Genomic DNA, 12,082 nt, shown 5'->3' with positions numbered 1-12,082 from the left:
CTTCTGCGGCAATTACCCTTGGCAGCCAGTGGTATCTGGAAATTGGAGCCGTCAGTGGAGGGTCTGTTTGGGTGCCCTGGGGTAAGAGACTCCCGGCGACCCGTGTGCTGTGCAGAAGCAGGAGGCAACAGACCCTGGTGTGTGGAGACCCCCACCGGCGGGGTAATGGTGGAAAGGGGCTGTTTAACTTTCACGGGATCAAGAGGTAAAGGGGAGTGGGGGGTGCAATTAATTTGTAAGCCAAGTGACTTGTGTTTGGGACTGCGGGCACCACAGCCTGAAGCGCCCCCACCATCATGATTGTGCGGTACCTCCTCCCCGCTGCCTAGTTGAGAGAAATGCACACATGTGATACGACATCTATGCCATGGTTCTGCAGGGCGGGGGGGGGGGGGGTGAAATAAGTGCTTGGTAGTGATTTAGTGTTGTAACGATTTTTGGAATGGGAATGAATGGTTATGGGATTTGTGTTGAATGAATGTGGGCGAAATCCACCAAGCTATGTCACTCACCTGTATCACCAGGACAGGGCCCGTGGAAATTTAGGGGTACATTGGGATGGCCCGCAAGTAATGTTGCATCTTGTGGCATCCACAAGGGGACGCGGTCTGTAGGAAGGGGTTTGTACAAATGTTTTATTAGAGTTTACGAATTTTTGAAGGTTTGGATAAGGTTAAGTTTTGTGGTGAAGTTAGTTTTTGCATGTTGTTGTTTGTTTCCTCCCTCCGCAGGAACAACAAATTCTAATGATTAAGGGGGATAACATGTTAAGGAGCATAGGTAGGTAGATTTGGCTTACTTCCCACAGCCCTCCTGCTTTATTTCAGAGGCTAATTGAGTGTGAGACGGTAAGTGCTAAGACTGGAATGGTAGTGCCTGCAGTGTACCTTGCAGGGGCTATGGCTCCAGGGGGGAGGGGGTGGGGGGCGCTGCGTTATGAATTTAGGGGTTCGGGAATATCTAGATCTAGGTAGATCTGTGTAGGTATCATGCTTCGTCTGTCGTGGGTAGCTAGAACCACCTCGATGTAAATAAGTAGAGGACCTGTAGCCCGTATGTCGGATTAAGTGTATCTTCGTCCCCGCCACGAGGGAGAGGGGCATGTTAAGTAGTTGTAGGGAAAATGCTAACTCCATTGTGTGTCGTTCCCTCTGTGAGCATACCTGTGTCCCTTATGGCAATACACCCCATAGACATTAGATAGGCCCTTAGTGCACCACATTGATTAAATTCCGCCATCCCCCCCCCCCCCCCCACCCCATACAATGACTGACGATAAAACGAACCGGAAAGACAAGCGATACGACTAGGTCCCCCGTCGGTGAAGTGATGCGAGTTGACAAAGTGGAAGACGCAGAAAACATTCTATGATATGATATTTTGCTCACAAGGTTCAGACATACATGAGGGCGGCCATCTTGGATTTTGACGTGGCGACCCAATTTTCAATAGCGTTCTTCCTTATGCCTAGATACACCCACACACCAGATTAGAAGTTGGTACCTCGCTTATTTTTCAAGATATTCCGCTCACAAGGTTCAGACATACATGGCGGCGGCCATCTTGGATTTTGACGTGGCGACCCAATTTTCAATAGCTTTCTTCCTCATGCCGAGATACACCCACACCAAATTCGAAGTTGGTACTTCGCTTCTGTTTAAAGATATTCATCTCACAAGGTTCAGACTTACATGGCGGCGGCCATCTTGGATTTTGCCGTGGCGACCCAATTTTAAACAGCGTTCTTGCTTGTGCTGAAATACACCCACACACCAGATTAGAAGTTGGTACTTTGCTTATTTTTCAAGATATTTCGCTCAAAATGTTCAGACATATATATGGTGGTGGCCATCTTGGATTTTGACGTGGTGACCTAATTTTCAATAGCTTTCTTCCTCATGCCGAGATACACCCACACCAAATTCGAAGTTGGTACTTTGCTTATTTTTCAAGATATTCATCTCACAAGGTTCAGACATACATGGCGGCGGCCATCTTGGATTTTGACGTGGTGACCCAATTTTCAATGGCGTTCTTCCTTATGCCGAGATACACCCACACACCAAATTAGAAGTTGGGACTTCGCTTATTTTTCAAGATATTCATCTCACAAGATTCAGACATACATGGCGGCGGCCATCTTGGATTTTGACGTGGCGACCCAATTTTAAACAGTGTTCTTGCTTGTGCCTAGATACACCCACACACCAGATTAGAAGTTGGTACTTCGCTTATTTTTCAAAATATTTCGCTCACAAATTTCAGACATATATATGGTGGCGGCCATCTTGGATTTTGACGTGGCGACCCAATTTTCAATGGCGTTCTTCCTTATGCCGAGATACACCCACACACCAAATTAGAAGTTGGTACTTCGCTTATTTTTCAAGATATTCATCTCACAAGGTTCAGACATACATGGCGGCGGCCATCTTGGATTTTGATGTGGCAACCCAATTTTAAACAGCGTTCTTGCTTGTGCCTAGATTCACCCACCCAACAGATTAGAAGTTGGTACTTCGCTTATTTTTCAAGATATTCAGCTCAAAAGGTTCAGACATACATGGCATCAGACATACATGGCGGCGGCCATCTTGGATTTTGACGTGGGTTGCACCCACACACCAAATTCGAAGGCGGTCCTTCGCTTACGCATGCATGAACACCCACCCACACGCACGCAAGCCCGCGCGGACGGACGGACGGACGGACGGAAGGAAGGACACACAGACGGAGGGGAAAACCATAGTCCCCCTTTCGCTACGCGGTGCGACGGGGGACAACAAGCAGGAGGCGGCCGCCCAGTGTGCCACCATGGCAATGGAACATCGTACAAGGCAGGCTAAGATCACACCCACTGCGCGATGGATGGACAGTGAGGGGTTGGTGGTTGGGTCGCACGACTGGTGGGAGGGGACTAGAGAATTTGGGAGAGGCCCGGCTGACGTCAGAGCACGCCGAACAAGAGACTTGGAGCGGCGGACATTTTGTCACTTCAGTCCGGGCTTTGGTGGTGAACGTATGTGTGCCAACATTTTCCCTTCTCGTTCCTGGATCCATTCTGCCCGGACCTCCATCTCGACCTTTCTTCTCGCTTTGGCTTCTGCTTTCCCAGGCCTTCCTTCCTCCCTCGCCCTCCTCGTTTGGTCCCTTCATCTGCGACTCACTCGCCATGAATGTTGGGTGCATCGGAGGGCCGTGCCGAACCCGAGGAGGACGTTGCATGGCTGCGGAGGCGGGTTGCACGCCCGCTCGCCCGCTTCGTGCGCGGACGCGAAGCCTGCCACGCACGGGCGGGCGTGGGCCCAGCAGCGCGCAAACGGGGGCGCATCGAGGCCTTTCTTCGCGCCAACCAGAGCCGCATTGGACGACGGATGTTACACATCCAGAGACATATAGGACGCACCACAGAACATAACGCGACGATTCTTTTATTTAATTCCTTCCCCTGTGCTGTTGTGTAAGTGCTGTGTGTGGGATCCCAATTAAGGACATTTATTTACTGACTCGTCCATTGTTCTCGGGTTCCGTTCAATAAATGTGTTTCTTTTTGTGCATTGAATTAGGTTTTCGTTCGCTTGATTTATTTTCCTGCAGGTTGAAGACTGCCGGCGAGATCGTGTCAGGTAATCTCGCCGCTTCTTCCTTTCCCCTACCCCTTCCTCCTGCTCGTGTATTGCAAATCCGCCATTGACTCGGATGCCTCATTGTTTGATTCATCCGTGGTGACGCTCGGTCTTAACTGAGCCAAACCACACGACAGTATGTTAATTTTTTACATTTCCACTCACCAGTTGCAAAACAGGAGGCACTTCCATTTGTCATGTGAATATCATCTGAACCTTTCTTTGCAGAAGCACATTTTGAATCATCTGTGACAGATAAATCGTTGTTGTGTTGTTTGCCTTCCACATTTACAGGATAGACATCACCTGTGTACAAATCAGCGTCAGTCCTTTGCAGGGAAATGGGATTGAGAACCATCTTGAGAGTTCATAGAACATGTTACATCATGGAATGTATACTTCACTTTAAAAATAACCATCGGAACAATACCTCTGGGTGCTCACCTGGTAGAATAAAGCAGTACACTACACTGACTATAGGTATTTTAAACCGTATCATGGCATTTTTAACCAATTTCAATGGATGCTGGAAGACAGGGCAGCATGTGCAATCATACTAACATAATCACAAGACTTTAAACAAAAAGAAAAAAAAACTATTTTGAGGAGCAACCTCCCACGCTTCCGAACCCACCTCCCCCGACCCCTGCCTCCCCCCCCCCCCCCCATAGACTACCTTTGACCCTGATTTTTTTAATGCCAGGAGAAAACGTTGGCACATCATAGGCAATGAACAGAATGTTGTTGTCATGTTTCATTGGAATTGGATGTGTAGTTTCTGAGAAGAAAGCAAATACCTATTTTGGAGGGCAGCCCCTGCCCCCCCCCCCCATAGAACCCCAAAGGGGCAGATTTTTTTAAAATATGGTGAACAAACTTTTGTACAGCACGGGTGGTGAAGGTTGTGGTCAAGTGTCATCAAAATTGTGTGTGTAGTTTCAGAGAAGAAAGCATATATCTATTTCGGGGGGTCAAACCAGGACCCAAATGCCCCCCCCCCACCCCCTGTTGAGTCCCTTAGACTTCGATTTTCTTAGTGCTGTGAACAAACATTGGTACATCCCAAGTGATGAAGGTTGTGGTCAAGTTTCATCGAAATAGTGTGTAATTTCAGAGGAAAATACAATTACTATTTTGGGGAGGGTGGGGGGGGGGGGGGGGGAGTCTGGATGGATCCTCGGTAGACCCCCTTAGACACCGACTTTTTTTAATGCCATCAACAAACTGTAGTCATACCCTAACAAATATAATTTGTGCCAAGTTTGGTCACAATCCAATCAGCGGTTGCGGAGAAGTTGCAAGTGTTTTCGGAGTGATGGATGGATGGACGGACTGACGACGCACCACCGCATAAGCTCCCAGGAACTACGTTTCAGGCAAGTTAAAAATGAAGTTAAATATTGTCATAAATAAAAATTCCGGATGTTAAGCACTATTGAAGCATGCTAACCTGAAGGTTCGTGGAAGTAACAAGAAGGCGATTTGTGTTCAACAGTGTTCAAGTATTTAATTCAAAAAAAATAAAATAAACATTGTAAAATTCATCTTTAAAAAATCCTGGAATTTACTGACGTTGAACAGTGTCTATTACATCACTCAATCCAACACGTCACATTAGTTATTTGTGCCTGTTGTTTGTGTCCTTTATAATGTCATTATAAACAGCAACTCTCTGGTTTGGAATGATTTGCAATTTTGTTTGACTCCGAAGCAGCAGATAGAGTGAAAATATTGTTGCAGACTCGGGGTTTTGGGTTTGGGGTGCGTCACGAGTGGGACTTCTCAGACTCTCCCCGACCTCTGGACCCGCAGGTCGCCGTGCCGTGTATAGGTTTGCGGCCTAACGGGATGGTAAGCAACGACTGACACCGATTGAGACCGCCAAACCTGGCAACACAATTTATCTCGGCAGGTGATCCTCCCATGGCATAAACAGGTAGGCAGCTTTTGCTCGGGTGCCCAGCGCGTTCAAACAGCAGCTATTGCCCTGCTCTGGTGTTGCAGCTTTTAATCCGCATCCGCATTAAATATTCTATCGCATGTAATTCCCCCTGTGGGAAAGTTCGGCAGCACATCCATAACCTGCCATTTCATTTAAATGTTCGCACTCACATTTGGCGGATTTCCTTCAGGGAACCCGGACGTGTTCTCCACATCCACTGCTCATGCTGTGGAACCTCCACAGACGTCACACACATATGCGCAGCTCCGTAACCTTCACCACGCCCCTTCCCGCACCGTGGTACATCCGGCACATCCCCAAATCGCCTCGCGGACCAGCGCACACAACATACACACCCCGACAATCTCACGATCTCTCGCACACCATTTATTCACACGATCCACTCCACAGTCAATCTCACTCCATTCACACACATGGGTCACCCCATGACAGTTTACACACTACTTTACATATGAGCCTTTCCGCGGAGATCCCGCAGCTGAATTTGCCATTTGTGCCGCGCACACTCAGCTGCACACCATTCCTTGGGAATTTTTTTTCAATCATCTGCATTCGGACGTTTTGCTGGCACGGACCGTTAACACACAGTGGCAATATGCCTCGAAATCTGACCTCTTTGGACCGGTACGGATTACAAACCTGTTCTTTTTAATCTCCCTCGCACAGGACCAGAACATCCCAGCATTTAAAATATTTCCTGCTCGGTAACCTCACCCCTTCCCTCAGTCAAGGTAACGGTTACCCTCGACTGAATCGGTACATGACCCGTACTCTCGCTCGTTCATGCACTCCACTCTGCACGTTCGTGGCATACACTCCGTTACACTCAGGCTCGGCACTCAAAAAATTCCGGGTTCTTTATTCTACCTCAGCTCAGCATGCACCCTTTCACATCATGCATTAACTCCAGCTTACACAGCCACACCTCGTCGTGATCCACTTTGATCGCTCACATCCTCTCCACCTGCACCTGTCATGCATTATCCCGATCCTTACACATTGTTTCTACACATTCCACGATCTACTCCTCAACATTCTTTGCCCTCTCACTTGTCTCTAATCATTCTTCTTTGCTTTTATCCTTTTCATTTTTCTATCTTTATTATTTTCCGCTTTTCCCCTTTTAGTTCTTATTCTAAGATTAGAGGGAGTTTTAGTTCTTATTCGGCCGTCCGAGTCCTGGAGCTATGATGTCACTTCCGGTCAGTGCTGAATAGGGTAGTAGGCCAATTATTCCTATGACCTAAGTACCAGCGCCTTCCGGTAAGCGAGGAAATGAGCCCCACCCGAGCTGCGGCTGTAATGGACACGCCGAGCGAAGCGAGCCACGACTCAGGCCGTTAACAAAAGACTAAACCCGACTATAGCGGTTGGCCAAATCGCGCAACAGGTACTCAATCGGGAAAGGGAAAGGACTAAAGCGATCGTGGGGAAGAAGAAACCAAAGTAAAGGAATACCAGTTATTTATTAATTATGCACATGCAATGAAGAAGAAACGAAAGGTAAGACTGTACAGGAAGAGGAAGAAGCAGATACACAGGGCAAGCCTTAAAACAGTCTTATATTATAACCCCGGACAAACAAACAGACTTACACGACAGGGAATGGCAGGAAGGAATGGCTGGAAGGAAAAGAAGGTCCCGTCAGACGGTAGGGTGTTGAGGTCCAGCTCCAGGAGTGGACACGCGTCGTGGCGGGAAACCCTGGCAGGCAGTGAGCGCATATCGTGGACCGCGAGCAGATGTTGCATATATATCTAAGGAGAGCCCAGTCCCCGTTCATGTGGTGGCGTGTGTATAGAAGGTACGTGGGGATTCGACCGGATACCCTTCCGCATGCTCTCGACGGGGGTGGCGGCTGGAATTGCTCCGCAATCCGCCCCACGAGTGTAAAGTCGGTCGCGGCCTAGTGGACTCGAAGGCCCGAGAGGGAAAAGGATTTAACCCCCCTCTGTACATCGACGGGCTCAAGACCCGCAACAAATTGGTGTCCAGGAGTGGGATATTTGGACCTAGAGTGCGCTTCACGTGCTCAAAATTACGAGTGGACAAAATTTAGTTTTTAAAATCAAACTAAATTCGTACAATGGCTGGCCAAGGCAACCAAATGCCGGTGGGAATAATAAATTAGGAAAAACGAATGGCCCAGGACCAGCAGGAAGAGTTGGTAGGGGAGGAAATTGATGAGGGTGCGGCAGTAGGGGAAGAAAATGGCAGCGCCTCACACGTGGCGGCAGAAGCCGAGCCCACAGTGCCAATGGATATGGGCCTTTTTATGGTGCAACTCAGGGCATATATGGGTGAAGAAATGAATAAAATGAAGGAAAAATTGGATACCCAGGAGGGACAAATCAAGAAGAGACATGAAGGAAATGAAGGATGGGTTGGAAAACAAAATGGATACCCAGAGGGACGAAGCCAGGTGCGATAGGCAAAGGATGAGGGCAGCGTCAAAGAGGGATATGAAAAAGGCAGAGGAGGAGATAGGGCGTAAGATGAGCGAGAAGGTCGCGGTGGTACGTGAAGGGGTGAAGCGATACGACGAGTGCGTGGGGGCGAGTTAAAGCTGAGCACAGCCAAATTGACTGGGGCTATGGGAGCAGTGACGCGGGGTGTGGAGGCGCTGACGATCGTCGAATTGGGAAAGGAAATTTTGGGGGCGCCGGCGAAGGTCGAGTTGGAAAAGGAAATTCTAGTGGCGCCGACGATCGTCGTGTTAGAAGAAGAAACAATTGGGGTTGAAGAGACGGGAGAGACAGAGAAGGAGTCACGGAAAGAAGAGATGGAATCCGCGCAAAGTTCGTGTTTGCACCGTGATGCCGTGCTTGGTAACCCCACAAAAAGTTTGCAGGTGCTGGTGGAGAAGCAGGGGAAGGAGAGCCCCGAGGTGAGTGGCGCTAATGGCGGGAATGTGTTTGGCGTGAACGGGTGCTCGGCGAGCTTGGGAGAGAGGCGAGACCCGGGCGTTCGCAAAGGGCCCATTGTGCGGTGTGAGAGGGAGAGCGTACCGGAGTGCGTGGAGCGAGAGGATGGTACGGAGTGTGAGAGAGAGTGCGTACCAGAGTGCGAGGAGCGGGAGTGCCCACCAGAGTGTGAGCGAGAATGCACACCGGAGTGTGTAACGGAAGAGTGTGCACCGGAGTGTGCGATGGCCGAGTGTGTAGAAGAAAAGTGTGCACTGGAGTGTGCGATGGCCAAGTGTGTGAAAAGAAGAGTGCACACCGGAGTGTGTGTGGGAAGTGTGCACCGGAGTGTGTGTGGGAAGAGTGTGCACTGGAGTGTGTGTTAGTGTAGCAGCATAGCAAACCTGTTGTGCATTTTGTGATACAAGCACCAAATTTGGTACACTAGTAGACTATCATATTATGAAAAGATCTGGATATTGGGCCATCTCAGATTCGGAGATTTGATTTTTGCAAGATTTCGATTCGATTGGGATCGAAGAGAACACCTTCTTCGTCTTCTGTACAGTGAAGTTGCCAGCCCTGAATTCTCTGGCTACATCTGGGTGCTTCATTGGGAGTGCAACCGTGTCCCTCAGGTGAACAGGGACCCACCTGGCATAGTGTGTGTGGTCTAAGGCATGGAACCATGGGACCAGTTCCGTCAGGGCATCAAGGTACGTCGTGAATGAAGCCTGCCACAGAGAACGCACGTAGACCAGTACCAACATCTCTAGTTCCAGCACAGTTGCCCAGTACTGAAAGTTGGGAATGTCTTCTCCTCTCTGGTGACACCAGTCTTCGAACTCAGGCAGGTCTTCTGCATCATCAGCATATGTCATACAGTGGCGTTCATACGCACGGTGTTGCAGGATGTGCAGTGCCGCTGCAGTGATTTGATGAGCTCTTCTTGTGCGGGTGACGTGGGCAGCTCGTAGGAAGGAGTCGGCCGTCCCTGGAGTTACAATCTCAGCTTGCAAAATCTGCAAATCTTGCAAAAATCAAATCTCTGAATCTGAGATGGCCCAATATCCAGATCTTTTCATAATATGATAGTCTACTAGTGTGCCAAATTTGGTGCTTGTATCACAAAATGCACAATTCTTTTGAATATTTGGGCTAAGCCGCCCCACTATGTGGGAAGAGTGTGCATCAGAGTGTGTGATAGCAGAGTGTGTGAGGGGTGCATGTGCACCAGGGTGTGCGAGTGCGGAGTGGGTCGCGAGTGGTGAGGATGCGGCTCAAGCATCGACACTGACCGGGGTAGCGCTTAGTGGGACGGGTGGCATACGCGAGCCCCCAGTGAGTTGCGTGCCGCAGGGACCGGAAGGGATCGGTGCTGCATCGGTCTCACAATGACCGGCGTGCAATTCGTGCCTCCGGCCCCCGTACCATATGGTTGGCGCTGTATGGTGGCAAGGGCGGTTGGCCGGGATCGAGGGGTGGTTTACAGTTTCGGAGCCATGCACCTTATTGGGTGAGGTGCTCGGATGATGGCCGGTTGGGTCATCGTGCATGGGACCGCGAGGCCCCGCGCAGGAATGGAGCCCGGCACTTGGGCCCATCAATCCCTCCCCCCTCGGCTCGTCAATGCCGGACGGACACCATATACAGGCGACCAACCACCGGCATGGAACGCTCGGCCCTTCGAGGCTGAGCCGTGACAACGTAACTCCACATGGAGGGGTTCGTAGTTTAGAGGACTGTGAGAGTATTGCACGCCATGTGGGGGGTGGTACTGACCATTCCTCACACGGGGTGGGGGGGGCATGAGCATTAGTTTAGGGGGATTGCAGTATTAGGCACATGGAGGGGCCAGCAATGGTTGCCTCCATGGGGCACCGAAGCTAGCCGAGGGAGGGCTAGGATAATGATAGGGATTTAGAGCGACTTTAGGGACAATAATTAATTAGTGACACCTGAACTGTAGAGGGGACGTAGAGAGTTTAGGTGGGTGTTAAAGAAAAGGGTGTGCATAGTGTAAAGGGCTGACGAGGGAAGCACGAGTTTTAGGGGAAATTAATTAGGTAGATGATGCTGGGTGTTTGAGGAATTGTGAGTGAGAATAAACGGAGTTGTGTAGTAGTGTGGATGGAATAGTGTTGAGGTGTAAGAATAAGAGGTGTGTGCAAGATAAAAGGTGTGGAATGCTTCGTGTGGAATGCATGGTGCGAAGGATTGAATGGGGGGGAGTGGAACCCATTCACGAAAGCCCGGGGGGGGGGTAGTGTAAAGCCAGGTAGCGGGCAGAGGTAAATTGCATGGATATTGACACCTGTGGTGCAGGTAGTAGAAAGTAGTGTTTTGTAGGGTGCAGTAGACTGTGGAATGGCTAGGCGTGTGGCTTAATTAGTGCGTGTGGTTATTGGGGCACTCCGTCACTGGTAGCTTGTCAGCCAGGTAAGGCCGCAGGTAGGCTCTGGGAGCCGGTTAGGATAGTGTGTGAGTGGGGCCCGAGGATCCAAGGGAAGGATCCGGGTTACCCGATGCTGAGGTGGGCAGATAGGGGGTAAGTGCCAGGGAGGGCCTTCCCCGGTTAGAGTAGTCGTGAAGAGCAGGCGAGCTCGGGAGGTGGCTTCAGTGGCAGAGGTGCGCAGGTAGGTAGACCTGCTGGTAGAGCCACATGACTCAGTCCCGAAATTGTGCGAGGGCACAGTGAGAAAGTTTGTGGGGTGAGACCCAAATTCGGAGGGCAACACAGTGTGGGCAGTGGAAATTCGGGTTCTTAGAACCACATAGTTTAAAGAGGCCGATTGGCAGGGTACGACCCCGGGTAGTTTAAATGAGTAATGTTATTAGTGTAGTTAGGATGAGATATCCCTTCGCACCATCCACAGCCAGTCACCGAGGAGGACAAGCTTCACACCAGAGCTCTGTAAGCTGTTTGGAAGTAAGACGCATCATGACGTAAGTGAGACATTGCTTTGTTCCATCCCTTCCTTCCTGGGAGGGATTTGGAGACGAATTTGGTATAGAGGGGGATATGGGAGACAAGACGTAGAGACGAATTGTAAATACAAGGGGGGCTAGGGTAGTGTAGCCAACGGTGGGGGGTACGGACGGTTAGGGACGAGCTTGCTCCGCTCGCTCTTCCGCATCCCTCGCACCGCACCAGGTATGGTGGTGCCTGGTCACCTTGTTTTGCGTGCGCTACCGCGTGCCTTTCGCTTTGCTTGTTGTGCCTCGTCTTCCCTCCCCGCCCCAGGACCATTTTGGAGGCCGAACTGTGCAGCATCCACTCTGCCATGTTACACCTGTGCTGCCGACCTGTGCAGCACTTTGCTGCCAAACCCACCTTGCTGCACCTTTGCTGCACTTGTGGACCACAGGCCTTGTGGCTCGCACCTCTGCGGTGCAGCATCTTGCTGCAAATCATCTTGCACCTTCGGACCACTGTTTGAGTGGCACTGACGCCACACAGTTGGACCACGTGAGAGTGGCCCTGCTTGGCAATGAAAAATAAAAGGAAATTGTGTGCTATTGTGTGCCAAGTGCGAAGACATGAAGATTTAGATGGCCCTGATGCTTCATATGGCCTGTATACTGGTCAG

At 50.1% G+C, this 12,082-nt stretch overlaps 1 protein-coding gene across 2 annotated transcripts in view; it reads right to left on the bottom strand.

Moving 5' to 3' along the window:
* The window catches only part of LOC144888186 (uncharacterized), a 69,363-nt gene that overhangs the window by 11,737 nt on the left and 45,544 nt on the right, over window positions 1–12,082 (bottom strand). For both annotated transcript variants that reach the window (XR_013621944.1, XM_078770624.1), the window contains exon 3: window positions 3,792–3,932. Coding sequence is in view for 1 of the 2 variants with exons in the window: in XM_078770624.1 (XP_078626750.1) it covers window positions 3,792–3,932 (141 nt within the window). In the remaining variant the exon portion in view is untranslated. The remainder of the gene's footprint in view (window positions 1–3,791; window positions 3,933–12,082) is intronic.

Source organism: Myxine glutinosa, chromosome 1 (assembly GCF_964187855.1).
Source record: "Myxine glutinosa chromosome 1, kmMyxGlut1.1, whole genome shotgun sequence".
Lineage (NCBI taxonomy): Eukaryota > Metazoa > Chordata > Myxini > Myxiniformes > Myxinidae > Myxine > Myxine glutinosa.
The sequence above is the reverse complement of the archived record's forward strand: the minus strand, read 5'-3'. Positions and strand labels throughout refer to the sequence as shown.